At 40.9% G+C, this 19,428-nt stretch overlaps 1 protein-coding gene across 1 annotated transcript; it reads right to left on the reverse strand.

Annotated features, from left to right (window-relative positions):
• Positions 1 to 625: 625 nt before the first annotated feature.
• Positions 626 to 17,191, reverse strand: rcc1l (RCC1 like). The gene is made up of 12 exons (XM_063486151.1): positions 16,979 to 17,191; positions 16,019 to 16,304; positions 15,676 to 15,805; positions 13,541 to 13,669; positions 12,093 to 12,159; positions 11,423 to 11,474; positions 11,014 to 11,098; positions 9,272 to 9,453; positions 6,839 to 6,926; positions 5,016 to 5,189; positions 2,792 to 2,877; positions 626 to 2,305 (listed from the first exon to the last, which is right to left on the reverse strand). The coding sequence occupies exons 2-12, from the start codon at positions 16,301 to 16,303 to the stop codon at positions 2,228 to 2,230; spliced, it is 1,356 nt and encodes a 451-aa protein (XP_063342221.1). The 5' UTR covers position 16,304; positions 16,979 to 17,191; the 3' UTR covers positions 626 to 2,227.
• Between the last annotated feature and the right edge of the window lie 2,237 nt (positions 17,192 to 19,428).

Consider the following 19,428-nt stretch of genomic DNA (forward strand, 5'->3'; position numbering starts at 1 on the left):
GAAGACATGCAGTGCATTGGTGTCACAAATCTCAAACATGATTTGTTTCTTTAACTTTAGGCTTATCGTAACTGATACTTCATCTGACGTGCACATTCCTAAAAATGTAACCACACATTGCATCCATTCAGTACAGTCCAAAAAAGGATGGATAAACTCAAAAACAGGAACTTGTCTGCCAACTTTAGGCAGCAAAATTGCAGAGCAATGTAGCCAGACCAAGCCAAAGTATAAATGCAGCATCAGCCACTTTGTAGGCTCAAAATAGGTTTTAATGCAGAATTATTTACCCAGCATCAGCTGTATGTCTTCCTCCCATTGTCCCCAACTGGTCGTGGCGGATTGCTGCCATTCCCCAGGGCTGGTTCTGCTGGAGGTTTCTTCGTATTAAAAGGGAGTTTTTCCTTCCCACTGTCGTCAAAGCGCTTGCTCATAGGGAGGGGTCATATGATTGTTGGAGTTTCCACTGTATTATTGTAGGGTCTTTACCTTACAATATAAACCGCCTTAAGGTGACCATTATTTGTGATTTGGCGCAATATAAATAATATAACTAATATAAATATAAATAAAACTGTCACGCATGAGGTGGGGTGCTTCCTGAACAGGTTGCCAGCCCATCACAAAGACAGGGCTAACAAAAAGACAACCGCTTACTCTCACATCCACACTTTGGTCAGTTTTAGAATCGTCAATTGTCCTAAGAAGCATGCGTTCGGTCTGCAAGAGGAAACCCACACAGGGACAGGAAGAACACGCAAACTCTACACAGAAAGGCCCCAGTGGTCAAGAAGAGTCAAACCATAAACCACATGACAACGCTGCCTCTCCACGACCTCTAAGAATAGGAAAACAGCTCCCAGGAAAGCTCTACACATATGCAGACTGCATCATTTAAAACTCTGGCCTTTTATTATGAGCAACCACCACTGTAACATTTCATATATGAGAAAAATATGAAGAGTTTTTGTGAAGAAACTTGCATGGAAGTTATCAGAAATGAAGAGGTTTTTTAAGTCTAATACATCAACAAAAAACTGATGTGTAAATTTATTTAAAAATGAATTTATTTTGATTTAGGATATAAAAAGCCAATCGCTTCTTTGCCATTCAGTCATTTTCACGGGAAAAGCAGACACAACATAAACAACTAAGCAAATTGTTCCTCTTATTTCATTTTAGAGCCATCAGCAGCCACTTTTCAGCCTGAACACTCCTACAATCAGCATCCTCTCACCCTGTCAGCGCGACACGATTGTAGTTTCTGTAGCTTTTCGCTGCTCGTGTATGCAGAACGTGCGGGCGCGACCGATGACACGGGAGCTCGGGTTGTAAAATTGATTCCTCGAAACCTGTTTTCTCCCTCGGGCTGAGTGCCTTCACCTCTATTTGCAGTTGGCAGGGAGATAATCATTTCTGTGGATTGTTTTGCTGTCATTGGCTTTTCAACAGCTGTAGTGTTTTACAAATATTTTATCGTGCCGCAGAGATTTAAAGCGCTGCTGCATAATGTTTGAAATAAACCCAAACCGTACGAGTCTGTCGATGGCGCGCTTCACCAGCCACATTTTTCCTCTGTTTCTCCAGTGTGGCAGCAAATGCGTCACACGTGAGAGAAAATTAAAGTTAGAACCACATCGAAGCTGACTGTGTTAACAGCTTTTTTGTTTCTGCATCTTAAGCTGGTGAGAGGGACAGGGACAAAATAATAGGAATACAGCTGCAGCTAAAGTTTATTTTTATAATCACTTGGTGTGCAGAAGAGCTGTTTAGTCTATAAAAGTTCAGTTTTTAGTCCACAGTGACCACATCCAATGTCTCATTTTGTCCAGAAGCCAAATATGTTCAGTGTATTCTTAAAAACAGCAAATTTTCACAGAAAAATTCACCGTTTTTCCCACCACAGCTTCACAGAATCACTGAAAAATCAATTTACTGACGACTCGTTTAAGCTCCAGTTGTGATAAAATGAGGCTTGGATGTCTTTCCCACATGACCTTAAGAATAAAGAATAAAGTGAGCAGTGTCAGTGGAAGTTTGCTGCGCAATCATCCGCTCTGCCCTCCGCTGACGTCAGTGCGTGACCGGGTCCACCGCCTGTGGAGAGCAGCTGGCTTCGCGGCTCCAGACCGAGCCTCCAGTCGGCTCTCCGGGGCAGCCGGGGGGCAGCGGGAGGCCTCGGCCCAAACATCCAGGCTTTCATCCACCGCTGGCGAGGACAGGAGGCTCACAGGAGGGACTTCGCCAGCGCCACCATGTGGTCAACACCACACGCTACATCCACCACCTGGCCTGGTACAGTCACCTGGGGTGGAAAAATAACCCACAAGAAGGAAGTCAACAACAACATCAAATGGAACGAAGTAAGGAAGGAAGACGTGCAGTTTCTGTGCTTTTACTGCACATACAGAGAGGGCAGAGGGTTTATTTATGTTCCTTCTTTTGTACGTGACCCAGGATTTCACAATGTGCAACACTGACAAGAAGTGTGAGCTCTACACCTCCTGTTAAAATGTCTTGAGAGGATGTGCTGATATAAGTCTGCAGACTTAAATTGAAAATCTCAACAGGGCACATACAGGTAGCGAATATTTTATAACACCTTCACACACAGACAACCATACTTTTCTCTACTTAAAGCACACAAAATTTTCCCCAGAATACAGATGACACAAGTATATGGAAAAAGCATTTATTTTGATCCAAAGGAAGAAGAAGTGGGTCAAAAATAGACGCTCAGCTGCATGGTTTTCTCTTTGTTTGAATGACTAATACTGAATCAGTGTCTTACCCGCCACGGGAAGTACTGGTCGTCCTTCTTCCCGATGCCCAAACAACCCCTCACATTCTTCCCCCACACGAAGAGCTCACCCCGATCTGAGAAGCAATCATTTAAAAATAAATAAATAAATAATAATAAAATAAATATCAGTAAGCTGTGACCACAGTTTAGAAGGATGAAGCATGGAGCAATAATGTGATAACAGTTTCAATTTACATACTATAAATATTCAGTTTTCTACAGGACAGTTCAGATTCATAAAAAGCTGCTTCGTCACAGGATGTGTTAGTTGGCCTAACACATCCAAAAATCTTTTTTTTTTTTTTACATTTTTTGGAATAGTCTCTTTGAGCACTAATAGTTCTAAAAATGCATCACTGCTTTGTGCACATGGTTGATGATGCAGATTCCTGCATTGCTTCCCAGTAAAAAAAACAAAAACAAACAAAAACCCAGCAACATAGCAGCAAATGCAACGAAGACATAAACACGAACACCAACGATATCTGCATTGCCAATGCTTCAAGATAGAAAAACTACATTAAAAGGTTACACACAAGCCAACGATGATACAATATCCACAGATGAGAAAGAGGTTTGTCACTTAAAATAACACAACTCCCAAAAATATCCTCAACTTCAACTAATGAACCGTGGACACCCTGAATGTGCTCGTCTCAGCTACACAGTTCAGGCCCTTTCCACCTACTCTTCAAACGCATCCGATCAGAATGTTTGAACCAGAAGATGAACTGAAGCACAGTACCAAGAGTGATAAGGATTAATACGAGAATAAAACGGTAGAGCTCAAATCAGAGTGTAACGGGTCCTGAATTAATTAAAAGGCAGTTACTCGTTCTAGTTCTCAGTGAGCACTTGGGTCAGTTTTGGAGAATTTACCCAAACCATTCAGACCTCTGGATGACCTCTGGATGACCTCTGGATGGTTTGTGAAAACTGCAGAAGAGGAAGACGTCACCTGTAGCCTCTAATACACCAAAGGAAGTCAGTAACAGATGATCATCTTTTATTGGCAGTATTCAATTAAAAGGAAAAAAGAAAGAAATCTTCCTGTTTTTCTTCACTATTTACGCTTTTCTGCTTTGTTTACAGTTTCTGTAAATTAAGGGAAAATTTCTGTGCTTCAGTTATGAAGCAAAGTCTGGCTAATGAGCTCCCAGTGCTTCGTATGTTTACTAAAGTGTGAGCCTAAAGAGTCTTGCTGATGGGTTTGTTCGATTACAGTAGCATGGCTTTACGAAGTAGAAACACTGAGCTGTATTGTTATACTGCTTGTTTTGGTAGGTCGGGGATGGATGGTAAAAAAAAATGTTTCAAGACCAAAAGACAGTAGGTAGAAGTTAATACTTATCGAGACCTACTTCCTGTTAGTCCCTCCCTATGTTACATTTTAACAGTGTTTTTTATATACACACTTAAGATCAAACTACCACCCCGGGCTTTTCTCTGTGGAATCAAACACAGGACCTTTATGCTCTGAGGGAGCGGCTAACCACTGAGCCACTGTGCTTGTTTTTCTGGTGTTAAAGACTTCCTTTTGGATTAAGAGAGCACCTTTCTGTCACAGCAGTGCAGTCATAAAGGTCAGGCTGACAATGGTCAGATCAGTGCAGCGTATTCAGAAAACTCAGGCTGGTGGCCTCACCTCTTTGATTCGTTAGATTTATTCACTCAGCTTTACGCAGCTCTGTCTGGAGTCTTAACGTCTCTTTTCACACATGCAGTTGGTCCTCCCTACAATAACTTTTTTTTAAAAAAACCAATCAAGTTACCTTTGTACTCACTAAACTCCACAAGACAATGCTTTTAGGAAACGAGAACAACTCAGTCTGAAGTTTTAGTGCTGTTGGCTGGTTACAGCCTCAGCCTCGGACTAATAAAAACTGACAAAAGAGATGTTTCCAGTCCAGTGTTTCAGCGACAAAAACAAGACGAGACAGACTTTTTCATTTCAGCGCCATAAACACACTACATCACCTGACTCAGCGATAAACTCTTCCCCCAGCGGGCACGTCCGCCTCTTTTTAAGCACCTGAGACTGCAGCGACTGCACTGCGAGTTTTATTCTTCCATTACTTATCCGGGCTCAAAAAAAAAGCAGAAATCTGAGCAATAAAGCAGGAATATTGTAAAGAAGCATCACTGTGCAGGTCAGGATGTGATGCTGATTTGACGTGGAGAGTTTGTGTCTGCGTCTTTTCTGTGCTCATACCTGTCACTGCAGCAAAATGGCTGAGGCCACACCTGATCCTGGAGACAACACTTGAGGGGTTAAACTCAGACCGTCCAAACAGTGTCGAGGGAATCATCTCTGGGGTCGAAGACTCTGACAGTTTGGGGCCTTTTCCAAGGATACCATAGCCCCACACAAACACCTCTCCTTTGTCTGGAAAGACACACAAATACCGGACTTTAGAGCTCGACAAGAAGAAAAAGCTACACATATCACAAAACTATGACCCGTTCTTTTACAACTATCTGACAGAACGGGTCGTTCTAAAGAGCTCTCTGAATTCAAGCGTAGTCCTGTAACTGTTACAGTTCAGTCTTTGGAGTTTCTTCCCTCCTGGTCCTCCGTCCATAAGCGGCATTATCACAAATTAGCAACATAGTTACAGAGCGCGGTCACTGAGTGCTGAAGCGCATAGTGCGTAAAAGTCTCCAACGCTTTGCTGCAGAGGTCCAAACCACCTCTGGCATTAGCATCAGCACAAAAACTGTCACTGAGAGCTTCATGGCATAGGTCTCCATGATCGAGGAGCTCCTCCAGACTTAATGTTTAGCTAACCCAGTACTCTCTTCTATACAGCAAAACTATTATTTGACTAGTAAGTCCTGGAAGTACATACCCAACCACCCAATGTCTGTTTTTTATAATTTATTATAAATGTATCCACTTTATTTGAATTTACTGACATCCCACCGACAGCGGGTCACTGTTAGGATTACTGTCCTGTGTGCAGGGCTGAAATGGTACAGATAGCAACAGATTCTTCTTAACAGCAACGAACCAAAAACATGACTGATGAAGACAGCAAGCTGGTTATTATTAGTAGTACTGCAGCAGTGGACACTGATACTAAACATTTTTAAATAAGGGCTGCCTTTATTCACAAAAACCCTAACCATCATTTTATAAAGCTGCCACATGATAAATGTTAAACGTCACCAAAAACAAAATGAAACGTACATGTCATCTGTCCCCTCGGGCTAGAGGAATCTTACCTTTTGACCCCCCTGAATGTTCACCCAAAATGCTTCAAGACTTTATAGTTTTATAACCTAATATTCAACACAGCCTCATTATTTTTTATTCAGGAGTATAGAAGATGGGAAAATGGACTAAACAGCTAATATGATCATAGGACCTCTTTACTGGGAGTATTATGTAAGGCAAAAAATGGCAGCACAAACAACCTCTACAATTATTACACATGATTAGAGGCCCTAGGGTAATACTGATCCCATGTAAAAGTATCATCCCTTATGTACAGCTGAAGGTTTTATATAGCTTTCATTCTTCATTCATAATCACCAATAATGAAGAGTGTTATATCTAACATGTAATGTGCAAGTCTGATCGAGAAAAAGTGGAAGGAAGCTACTTTTCCCCAAAAATGTCTAAAAATAGGACGAGAAATGTGTCACTCAGTCAGGATGAATTTATTGGAAATTAGCCTGCCGGTTGACTCAACATTGACGGAAACAAACCACCCACCGCTCCAAGGATGAGTAAAAACTCAGTTTTAGCACGGTACACTGATGTTTACCTGAAACAGTTAGTCACAGTCTGCCACCACGTCAAAACGGTAAATGAACAAACAAGCCAGACATGATAGGAATCAAACTGGAAGCCAGACATCCAAAACTGTGATGAGCGATGCCACCGAGAGGCCACGTGTGGAGCGACTGCTCTAGACTCGAACTGAAGACTCAAATTACAAAATGCATTTTTATTCCTACAAGCCAGACAATGTAAAGGAAACACAAATTGTCCGCTTTTGTTATTTTTTCTGTTTGACTGTGTGAACTGACCGTTGAGAATGGCCACCTGTGTGCCTCCACATGCTGCCTGAACCACCTTTCCGCAGCCTTTCAGAGGGAGATGACGAGGAGAGTTCATCTGAAAAATAAACAAAAGAAAAATGAATAATAGATATATCTATATGAATAATCGAGTAAACGTTGAGTTTGGTCTCTCTGCAACGTGCTTTCTGTCTTTTCCTTCAAAGCCTTGGCCTCATCCAAGAATTACGAACAAGTCATTAAAGGCAATAAGTCAACTTCTACAAGTTCCTTTTGGTCCTAATTTTATAAATCTGATTGAAAATATGTTCCTGAAATCATTTACTAAGAGATTAGACATCTGCACTTTAGTGCTAAGGACTAAAAACAGTTTCAGTTAGAGGCAAAAGTTCTGCATTCAAACTCCAGCATGCAGTAAAGGTAGCATTTACACATAAATACTCAACTTTGGACGACGCTTTGAGAATCAAGTGGAGACTGTGCGTAAGGCTGACCTTTCTTACAGGCGGAAGACAAGACAGCCTGCGTCAGAGTCCTCTCTCTACTGAAATTACTTCCTGCGATTTAGAAAAGAGTGCTTCATGTGTAAAATGTGCAGGAGGGAGAACTCAGAATCATTCTCCAGCCGGTAATACACCAGACAACCTGCTGTATTCTCACATGGGATTAATCTGACATCTCTCAGACTGTGTACTAAGAAGATGGCAAGTTAAAGGACGTTTAATGTCCAATTTAACTGCATCGGAAAGTTGTGTTCTCACTTGAGGCTCTTTGGGGAACATCTAGGAAAGTTCAGAGCTGATGGGCTCAACAGCTGATGGGAATACAGCTTCATAGTGCAATGTAATGTAATGCAATTAGTTAACTGCTTAGCTTCACATTAATGCACATTAATTCAGTCTTTGTGACACACCAAGTATAAGTTTTAAAGTTATTTGTCCAGCATCTTTAAAAATGCAGGTTTACAAAGTGTTTTAACAGCAAACAAAAGCAGATTACTAAATTCAAAACAGAAAGCCAAACATTAGATCAGGACAAGACATGCAGAAGAGAACACTCAATAAATGAAAGGTAAAAATTAATGGTCAGCATAGTTAATGGAGAAAAAGTATCTGAATTTCAGGAACGGGACCACACCTCCAAACACGCTCCGTCCGGTTCTCATCTATATAGGTTCCCCCAGTTCTACAAGGTGTTTGTTCTTGTTTACGTGCCTCACCCTCCCTACCCTTTTTAATTCTTTAACTTCTTCACTTATATTTAGTACATGGGGATCTGCCAGGCCAGGGTGTCGCTGCCAGTCCCATTCAAGGCCTTCCACCAAACCGCAGCTAAATTCATGTCCAAGTCATTCACCTTTATCTACTAAAACACTGTCAAACCTCAAATAAGGACGTGGGCCCAGCGAGTGAATAGTAGTAAAAGAAAAAAAGCTATGAAGCAATTTATCAGAGAAAAAACACACAAGAAAACTGAACACAAATCTATAAAAATGTGTCTTTAGTAGCGATAAAAGGAGATAAAGCTTAATTCTGCAAGTTTCTTTGTAAGACAAGCATCATCTGATGGCAAAAGCATGATCATCTTTGGATTTAAGCTCAACTTGGAACAGCCAGAAAGAGAAAAGAAAGGATTACTTTTAAAGCATGTGTGGGTCTGTCCCCACACATGCTTTAAAAGTAATCCTTTCTTTTCTTCTTTCAGCTGTGGGGTCACCACAGCGAATCACCTGCCTCCATCTCACCCTATTCCTGCATCATCCTTCAGTCACACCAACTCTCTGCATGCCCTCCTTCACTACATCCACGAATCTTCTCTGTGGTTTTCCTCTTTTTCCTCCATATTTAACATGCTGCTTTAAAACTGATTGGTAAAATTAGTAAACTCAACGCTCAACTCAGCTAACCTTTTCTCTCCCTTTGATTTAAATCACAGACCACTTTGTACATTAAAGTCACGTCAATCTCTGCCCGTCTCGTGTAGTCAGACTTCTCTATGCCAATGTTTTCATAGTTTAGGGGATCTAATAACGTCATTTCTGGCACTGTTGAACTTTTTAGGCTTTCATCTGATGATTGTTTGATTTGAAGTCTACAGGATATAATTCATCACACTGTGAACTTTTTCCTTTTTACTGGACTCTTTATGAATCCTGATCACCCGCAGTGCTCAACAGGACGGCCTTATATTAGGACTATTTGTCGGCACAATCTTATGAACATTTAACAACGAATTTCTCTGAAATTTGTTCTTCAGTTCCGTTCTAAGAAATCAGTTCTAAAAAATGTAAAAAAAAGAAAGAAAAAAATATTGGCTACAGTAAAGTGAGCTGCCTCGCTCTGACGGTGTGGACAGATGAGTGACAGCTGGAAATGGAACCAGGCAGAGGCTTCAACCAGCCACATGAGCGGGCCCTGTTCAGGCACCATCAGTTCTCCTCACCTGTGTAGCGTGTGTGACCAAGGCCAGCTGCCTGTATTCAGAGTTGCCCCATCCATACAGCTGCCCATCTTTGGAAACAGCCAGGCTGCAGTCCCCATATGTACTGATCTGCTGCACTTCCACCCCGGCTAGATCTCCTCCCACCTCCACCGGACTGGAACTGATGTTGTGGTGCCCCAGCCCTGGAATATGAGATACTGCAGTCAGCAAATGTCTCCAGAAAATTATTAAAAGTGAAAATCTTACAAATAAAAGTCTTTATTTAGCAGCAACCAGGGCTTAAAATCAATGCCAACGTGGAGTTCATCTGATGGCTACTAGAGGCTGGCTAGGTGGTACAACTCATCCAGTAAGTCGGTGCTTCAGTTTTGGTGAACTTAATTCTGTTTTGTTAGCCTGTTATTTAGCTTTAAGTAGCCACTTGTACTTTTATGGATGCAGCTTGTTAATCAGCCAATGTCATAAGCTGGCTATCATTAGCAGGTAACTTGACGTTCCACCCTTTCAACCACATGAGGGCTTTTCTGGCTCCCTAGAAACAAAACAGCAGGGGCCAATTCTAACTCTAACCCTTCAAAAACAATCAGAGATTGAAGTTGGCTCCAGCAGGTTTTACCTGAAGTGCCTAAAAAGCAGATAACTGAATACCAGCTAGCATTGGTATTAGGGCTGTGCGATATGACCAAAATCTCATATCCCGATATAATACATCTAACGATATAAATTACAAAAATTTAACATTTTCTGTAAATTCTGTGAATCTCGGGCAGCTCGACTTGTGTGAGGTGTTTCCAGCTGGGCGTCGTGTACCTGGAGTGGAGTGTTTTAACCGATGCATGAAACGATACATTTTTAGACATAAGTTGTAACGGCCGCCGTTTTCTTTGTGAGTATTTATTACATGGCGTGCAGCGGGGAAAAGCCTGTTCTAACGTTTGAATCTAAGGTTTATTTTTTAGCACCTGACGGCTCTTTTTTGCTTCTCATCTATAAATACTCTGCATCTTTCACGTGATTCAGTTTATTTTGAAAAGTCTCAACAGGATCTTGACCTTTATTGTGAAAGGTTTATGTGGAAAATAAACAAGTGGACACGGGATGGTTTTACCGTCGTTGTTGCTAACGACAACGCATAAAAACAGTCGCTTGTCCGTCCCTAGTGTGGTTATATTAAATATAAGAGAAAGAGAACTTTAAGAAATTAATATAGCCACTACAGTGACCATCAAAACGATGAAAAAATATTGCCGTAAACATTTTATTTTGCGACACCACGAAACAACGATAGCGTAAAATGAAACGATAGATGTTTTTATATCGTCTTGCGATATATATCATTATATCGAACAGCCCTAATTGGTATCATTATCAGTGGTATAAAGTATGTATAATGTAGTTTATGTTCCCCCCAAGAAAAGCTGAAACAGAGGCAACATCAAATCCATTTTTTATATACAGTCTGTGGAGCTTCAGCACGGTATGGTTGTTTGCCAACACATTATTTTGAAATTTGAAAAAGAGAAACTTGGCAATAATTTTGTTTTGATATACTAAACTGTTAATTTTCTGCTATTCAGCTTGAATATATGTGTATGAACACATCGCTGTTAATGTTATATGTTAAAAGCCACTCTACTGAAACAGAAATATCCACTGTAGTAAAGATCACTTTTTTCTCTTTATATTTTTTGGTGTTCAAGGTTAGTGGATGCCGAGTGTCACGACATGCGACGCGCACTGACCCGTCTGTCCATCTGCACCCCATCCACAGGCGAACACCTTTCCTGTCTCTGTGAGGAAAAGGCTGTGGTCCTGCCCACATGCCACCTGGAAAAAGTAATAAAACACACATTAACTTCACAGTGGTTGGTGTCACATTAAGCCAAATGCTCAATTAATCCATCAGGAAAGATAAGATTCAAGTAACAACCTCATGAAAAAAAAAAGACTAATTTAATGAATGGACTTCTGAGAGGAGGTGATTAGTGTAGCAACAGCACCAAATGACATTTTAATACGCGTACTGGGCAGGTGTTAGCATGCTTAAAATAATCTGGACAGGATGTGAAGCAACCAAAGGTTTGGAAAGGGAGGGAAATGAGACATAGAAAAACCGTTTGTCATCACTGCTCAGACACAGCCTGCACTCACCTGGATGACCCTGCTGCTGAAGCCCTCTATCTTGTGAATGATGTGACTGCCACTGTTGAAACGCGAGAAAGAGAAATGACCGATTCATCACCCAAGCATAGCAGTGCCTCCAGGAGATCGCAGCAGCATGCCAGCCTTCCTTTAACCTCCCGCCAGCATGTGTAACCAAGGCAAAGAGCCAAGGGAGTTTTCGATAGTTAGACAGAGCAGTGATTTCCAAAGCGAGGGTCACAGCCCAAGGTGACATTTTCAGTTTTCTACATACATTTGAAAACTATATTTAAAGTCACAGCTATAGCAGAAAAAGCTATCAGGTTAATGTGGGGAGCCTACATGCCCTCCCCGGGCCTGTGTGGCTCCTCCATGCATGTACTGTTAGTGGCTGATTCTAAATTAGCCATAGGTGTGAATGTGAGTCTGAATGATTGTCTGTCTTCCTGTGTTAGCCCTGCTATAGACTGGAGACCTGTGCAGGATAAACACAGCCTCTCGCCCTGTGACGCCTGGATAGGCTTCAATCGAAAAGGCGGTCTCATATGATTTCCAAAATAAAAGCTTCAATAGAGACCGAAGACGCCTCCAGATGAAATCGCCAAAACCTGCTGGTTTCTCTGTGACATCAGAAAATTGTTGGTGTATTTCACCAACAGCAGAATGCAGAAAGACACACCTGTAGACTTCATCTTCAACTATCCGCCTTCCACACTGGCCATAGGCGTTGTTGCCCATACTGAAAACTAGAGAAAAGGACAGAACAGAGAGTGTGAGGGTGAGAGGGCGCATCGTGTAAAGTCATATTAATGATTAAGACTAGTTTATCTGAGCCATCTTACTGTTTACTTTAATTTAATCAGTTATTATTCATCTCTGGCTCTCTTCCACAGTGTATGTTTTGTTCCCTCTCCCTCCCCTCACCCCCAACCAGTCATGGCAGACGGCCGCCCCTCCCTGAGCCTGGTTCTACCGGAGGCATCTTCCTGTTAAATGGGAGTTTAATTGAATTTAATTATTTAATTTATTAACATTTATAAAACATTTCAATTATTCTATTTTTGTCATTTTTGTGCAAATGAATTACTCATTTTTTAAATTTTAGACATGATATTATATAACAATATATTGCATGTGTCCGACTCTACCTCAATAAAAACTGATTCTCAAATAAATAAGAAACACCTGAGAAGCTCAAAGTGTTTTAGATAAAGTGTAATAAATGCCATTTTGTTTTTAAAAGCTTTAATGGACTCTGCAGTACATGTCAGGAAAAACTGTAAGATCAGTGACTTTAATACTTTGATTACATTTAGTAGCAACAACAATCTGCTATGTTGTATAAACTAAGGTTTAAAAAAGAGACAGCTGTTCTGTTAAACTCAAACTGTCTGGCTAACTTCAGCTACAGAATTAAACGCCACCTTAAAATCTTTTGTATGCTCTGTACACAGGTGCACCATGCTTTGGTCATACAGGCGATATCAAGGACAGCAGAAACATAACCTGCAAGATGATTTTATACATGCTGTTTTTATGACTTGGTGGCCACTTAAATTACAAGTAATTTAGATAACTGCATAAATACTCATATCAGAAAAATCTAAAATACCAGCTGCAGTACACTTTAAAACAACACACCGCAGTAGATCGCACTGTGTGTTAGCCGTGACACATCTTTCTTTTGTCAGAAACTAGCCTCACAAATCTTGGGAGTAAATGTCTACCAGCAAATTACCACCAGTTAAAACAACATCACAACAAAGCACTCTGCAATTTAGCAAAACACAATAAAAGCCCATTTAAATTAAAAAACAGAAAAGATTCAGGCTGGCAACAAAAAGTGGCGAAAAGCCTTTTCACAAATTAGGATTTGAATGAAGTAAAACGCTTGTTGGAACATCAGTCTGCTAATTTACTGAATGTACCAGAAGACCCTAATGAGCTTTCTGCATGAGCTGTAACAGCTGCCTGATAATGATTCATTTTTGGTTGGAGGTGGGTGGATGATGTAAAAGGACACATGGTGTAACAGGTGGCTGAAAGGTTTCCACAGGGGGGACGACATGCTCCGCAGCTTTTTGTGGGTTTGGATTTAGGCTGGTGCGGAAGGTGTGCGTCTCTTACCTCCCTCTCGGTCAGTGAGGACCAGAGAGTGAGCCCGGCCACATGCAACCTGAACCACTCTGGTCTGCAGAGGCTCGACGAGAGGCAGGGCCACCGGGGACGGCTCCAACACGTAGTCGTAGCTCTTATCTACACGAACAGGGCGAGATGACACATGAACAAAAAGCAGTGATACTCCTTAAATAATATTAATATAATCTTGTTAGAGAAACACTGTGAAATGGAATGTGACACATGGAAGAAACACACACTCCAAACATATCCCCGTGCTAACACAAGAAGACCACTCCTCAGCTCTATCCCATAGACTATATGGGATAGATATATATACCCTTATAGATATATAAAAAATGGATATAGTTTATGGCAGGTTACCACTTTAGTTTTCCAAATTACACATTACAGCCACTTGGCAGCTTTGACTCATAAATGTAACCCTAGAGAGTCAATTATGGTCGCTGCAATGGTCTTATAACGTAAAAACAGTGACGTCACTGTTAAAGAGGGCGTGGGTACTTACTGCAGTACTCACCACTCAGATCGACCCGATATATTAGCACTGGTGCGGGAGCAGAAGATATTGAAAACAGAAGCAAAGACATCTTTAAAAAGCCTCCTCTTTGCTGGCGCTCTTATCACAGGGCATGGTAGGATAGCTTTTATTACCCGTTACTTTCCTGTTAATAACTTTGTTGCAATTCACTGCAATGATCAACTTTTCTTTTATTTTAATGCCAAACTGCAAAAGCACCCCCTCACACTGTCTGGATATTTGCATATCATGATTTCATTAGCAAACCGCTGTACTAGGGCCTTGTGCAGGTGTTTGCATGGTTATTGCCGGTGCTGGCACTATTATCTTCCACTTATCCGCAGTCAAGCTGACAACAGGCTAAACAGGGTATTCTAGACGTCCTTCTCTCTATCCACACTTTCCAGTCCCTTCTGGAGGATTCCGAGGTGTTCCTAGACCAGACGAGATATACAATCGCACCAAAAGGTTGGGGGTCTTCACCCAACTGATGTGCCCAGAAAGCCTCCAAATAAAAGCCTCCATGAGGCTTCCTAATGAACACGCAGGAGTAGCGGCTCTATTCAGGGATCCCTCCAAACATCAGAGCTCCTCAAACTATGACTAAAGAGCCCAGCCAGCCTATGGAGGAAACTCATTTCGGCTGCTTACATTCATGGGTGAGGGTTGGGACGTAGATGGTCGGGTACATCGAACGCCTCCCCTTCAAGTAGAGCTATCCCTTTACCGCAACAGTCCGATACCAATGCAAGCTCCACGTTCCCGTCACAATTATGCATAAGATCCCTAGATACCAGAACTCCCTTGCTCAAGACAGCCTCTCTTTGGAAATCAGTGGGAGCATTCAATAGATTTCTGGCAGCTTTCAGTGAATGAGAAGCAAAACTGTTGAAGACAGAAAGTCTTTGGTGACTCTCATGGGAAACATAATTTACAAAATGAACACCATGCTTTATTCAGTAAGTCTTGGAACGAGTGATTGAGACCACAAACTTATTAGAAGAGTGTCTACTAAGCATATGGATCATGTGACCCAGTATAACCCCAACATTTAACCTCCAGCATTTGTCTTGACTGCAGACCTAACTTCTGGGGTACTTCTATACTCTTCTCTCCGCTTCTTTTTGCAGACAGCAGTTGCCCCCTGCTGGCCATTAGAAAGAATGCAGGTTTAAGGCACTCTGGCATTGGCTCTAGTTTACAGGCCCAGAAGCTATGTCCCTCCTTGCTATACAGTTCACATGTATTCTCTTGTACATATATCCTTACCAACAAAGAAACTTCAAACAAGGCTTTAAACAGTAATGGTAAATGGTAAATGGCCTGTATTTATATAGCGCTTTTAATAGTCCTAAGGACACCAAAGCGCTTTACATATCCAGTCATCCACCCATTCACACACTGGTGATGGCAAGCTACATTGTAGCCACAGCCACCCTGGGGCGCACTGACAGAGGCGTTTACCATTTACCATTTTAAACAGTAACATACCAGCTACTGATGGTCATCTTATTTTTACAGACAATGTCTAGCATCGCCATTCTTATTTCACATCCAGTGTTCTTCAAACTATCTTTAAAGAAATAAATAGTTTCTGTCTTACGGCGGTCATGCTGAGTGCGCTGAAAGCCCAACTGAGAATCTTTGTTCAGGCCCATGCCCCACAATTTGGTCACATCTTTGGTTGGAGACGCGATGAGAGTGAAACCGTAACCACAGGCAGCAGAGGAGATCTGCAACAGCAGCAGCAGAAAGCAAGTTCAGCTTTACAAAACTCTCTTAACACATATAAAATGGTTTGTTGTCATAGGTATGACTGGCAGCAGCAGTTTACCTGATGTGACTGATATTTTATGAAGTTACACCTAAATAACAATTACTATCTTATAAATCTTTAGAAGCCCAACCCATAAGACTCAGACTGTCATACTGCCGGCAGATTTTACCTGTTCTGCAGTCTCCAGGCGGTAAGGAGTAAGCTGGTACTTGCGGGGCTTCTTCCTGCCGCTGTCTGGGACTACAAAGGTAGGGATGCCAAGTGCACCAGTGAAGCTGAAGCCCCAGACAAACACTTTATGGGTTGGCTTTTTGTGCTGGCCGACATACTGGAAGACCGGACCACTGCCACTCTTCTCCTGGGGTCTGGATGCTTTGCTGAGTGTTGCATACCAACAGACTTGAAGGCCTGCTTTCATGTGCCGGGGACACAGTCGCACATAGGGAAAAGCCATCCTGTAGAAAAAAGCAGGGACAGGGAAAACAATTGAGATGAAGTTGATGTGGTTGCTTGACCCAACTATACTGACGTTTAATATTGTAATGATAAGCCACATTAACTGTTCTTTAATTCAAAATAAAAATATTCTTTACTTTTCCATTTAAATATATCATAATTTTTTAATTGCCTTTACAGAACAATAAAAATATATTTTTGTTTTATCAAAGTGTGCTATTATTTTTTAAAAATGTAATATTAATGTGTAGGGAAAAAACCACTGCCACATTTCATTTACATTTTCTATCAAATTAGGCGTTCTGTGGTTTTACAAAACTACGCACACAATACTAGGAGACTTTAAAGTTTTTATATAAAAGGCTAAAGCCTAGCAGTAACTTCGGCATGCACCTCATCCACAGTAGCTTTGATTAAATGTAATTTATGCCTTGGTTAACAATTTAACGTTAGCTGTCCCACATTAAAACAGACGTACTAAGGGACTCGTGAGCATCCATTTTGGGTTAAATTACACTACAAATAGTTAATACTAAGTCTTCGTAATCAACCCCGATTTGAAAAACGGATTATAAGGATTTGCAAAAGGCATTTATGATTAATCTTATCAGATTGTACATCTGACGCTGCGGAAAGGTAGTTAAAATTAGGTTAAATTTGAAGGGACTTTCACCTCGTGTTCGTTCCAACAGAAGCCACTGAGCCGGGGTAAATTTCTCTTCTCTTCCAGTTAGACCCGCATTTTATAATGCTGAGAAACTCACTCGGTATCTACAGAAATGACGACCCCAGGTGAAATTATAGGAAAATATTTCAGGGCCGTTATTCCATATTTGTTTAGGTTAACTTTCTCCAACCCAGGATGCAGAAGGACGCTCTTCCGTCATGTCTGTTCGCCTTTAAGAATAAAACAACAGCGCCGCCTGCTGCCCTGGAGCTCCAAAAGCGCTCTACAGCGAAGGTGAACAGATTAATGAATGGCAGGAAATATGTGTAAATCATTTTAATGCTGTAGCTGGAGATGACCTGAATGACTTATATAACTCTGCCTAGCTATGTCTACAATAAAAAAAATCATAATTTATTAGAAGATTTATTGTTTTGACTATAAAATAACACATAACTAAAGCTGTAAAACCTAACAATGGAGTAAATAGATTTGTATAGGTCAGAAGTGCTTTGAAAGCCAATCAAGTTTCCACAAATGGAAGTAAGCAATATCAAACACCCTGGAAAGACACAAAACAACTTCAATAAGACTTGAGCAGTGGAGGAAAAGACTCAAAAGAGAGGCAAAATGGGTAAAGACATGCAAAATACCAAGATTACAATATGATAAAAATCACACAGACGTGACTGAAGTTAAAGCAAATACAAGCAAAGTCACTGCAAAGAGAGAAAATGATGCAATCAAAGGAGGGAAGAACAACTATGAGATGCAAAGTGACCATAAAGTAATTAAAAAAAAATGACTGCTGGAAGATGTAAAACATATTCCTTTGAATTAAGATGGTACTATTCTATACTTAGCTTCTCTGGATCATATTTATATTATGTTGTTCAATATCATTTGTGCCAATCAAATTACATCAACATAGTATTATAATTGTGTCCAGGCTGTCTACAGTTTCCTGGCTAATTCAGCACCTGTTCACTGTTATGAAAGTAGCATAATAATGTGATAGAGTAATAATATCTGTTATAGCTTTACCTTCCTAGCCGATAATCTACTCGGGTGTCAGATTAGAGCTGATCTGGAAGTGGGTTAATGCTGCAGAGCTGTCAGGTGAGCACCCGACCTCACAGGGTATTAACCTGCCGTAGCGGAGGTGAATGAAATGCCTGGAGGGTCACATGTGAAAACTTCTGGCCCCGGTGCTGCTGTGAGTATTTTCTATATGTAACTCACCCACCTGCATCAACCACCTGCCCTCAGAGCGCACACTCCCCTCTTCTGAAATGTTTAGAGGGTTTTCTAACTACCCTGAGTGCAGTTTTATTTACCACTAATTTTAAAATACAAGCATTACTGACTTGATCGTCATTATGTCAGTGAAATTAACCATTTTACAGAAGGACATAGTGTGGCATCTGCTGTTATGTCAATACAGTATGGACAGAGTCTGCAATGTCCACATCAGCAACGAGGTCTGGTGTGTCATCTGCTCATTACATCACAGATTTTGGCCTCTAATCCTGCAGTATCACACATATCAGTCTGCCTCCTCTAAATTATCCCCATTCTGTTTTTAAGTCTTTATTTTCAATCAGTGTCCTATTTATGTGGAAGGCAGTTTAAAGTGCTGATGAAATGCACAGGATGGCCAAAATTAAGAAAAACAGACCAGTGCACCTCAAGATACATATAGAGAGACTACTTTACAGGGAGTAGCAATGCAGCCAGAAAAGTAAATGCCTGAAGAACACCTAAAAAAAACTCTTGCTCAAAACAACTGGGGAAAAAAACGAAAGCACAAAGATCCATATTGAAAAGTGGGCTCAAAAGTGGCCTGAGTTGGTGATCTTTTTTAGACACTTTCTTATTCGAATGAATGGGGAAAAATTCTGAAGTATTTTGGGAATTTGACAACAACCCTGACAAATCGCTACCAAAAGTCCAAATGGGCCGCAAGAAATGATGTAACATATGTGGGAGTTTTCTCAAAGCTGCGAGACGAGATTTTAGGCGGAAGAAGAAGAAGAAGAAGAAATTGGATAGGCTCACTTAATTAATTAAGTAAAACATTACTATGTTCATTTCTACTAAAAATAGTCCAGGTGTCATAGGAGGAGCTGTAAAGTAAGGAGAGGCTGTGACAGTTTTTTTGTTTTATGCAGGTGGAGCTGTATTTGAAATACTGCTGTTCACATAATTGTACAATTCTATCATCCACCCATCCGAGCATCCACTACACAGTTCAGTCACTTATCCCGTCTTGCCATTCACAATCACATTCCCCAGGCAGTTTAGAATCACCAGTTAATCATATGCATGTCTTGTTTTTTAATTCCAGTTTATGTAAAAGCAGATTTGCAACATTTTCACCTTTTTCATTTTACTTTTAGAGCACAGGCAGCATCCCAAACAGGTAAGACTTAAAAATGTTGAGTGATGGATTTAAA

The sequence above is a fragment of the Pelmatolapia mariae genome, linkage group LG10_11 (genome assembly GCF_036321145.2).
Source record: "Pelmatolapia mariae isolate MD_Pm_ZW linkage group LG10_11, Pm_UMD_F_2, whole genome shotgun sequence".
Taxonomy (NCBI): Eukaryota; Metazoa; Chordata; class Actinopteri; order Cichliformes; family Cichlidae; genus Pelmatolapia; species Pelmatolapia mariae.

Bases quoted from the DNA above. Each gene is read 5' to 3' on its own strand.
- rcc1l (XM_063486151.1), bottom strand. From the start codon at position 16,303: ATGGCTTTTCCCTATGTGCGACTGTGTCCCCGGCACATGAAAGCAGGC. The intron at 5,190-6,838 runs GTCAGTTCACAC...GTGTCTTTCCAG, and splicing joins ACAGGTGGCCATTCTCAACG to ACAAAGGAGAGGTGTTTGTG. The intron at 2,878-5,015 runs GTATGAGCACAG...ATTGCTTCTCAG, and splicing joins CCATTTTGCTGCAGTGACAG to ATCGGGGTGAGCTCTTCGTG.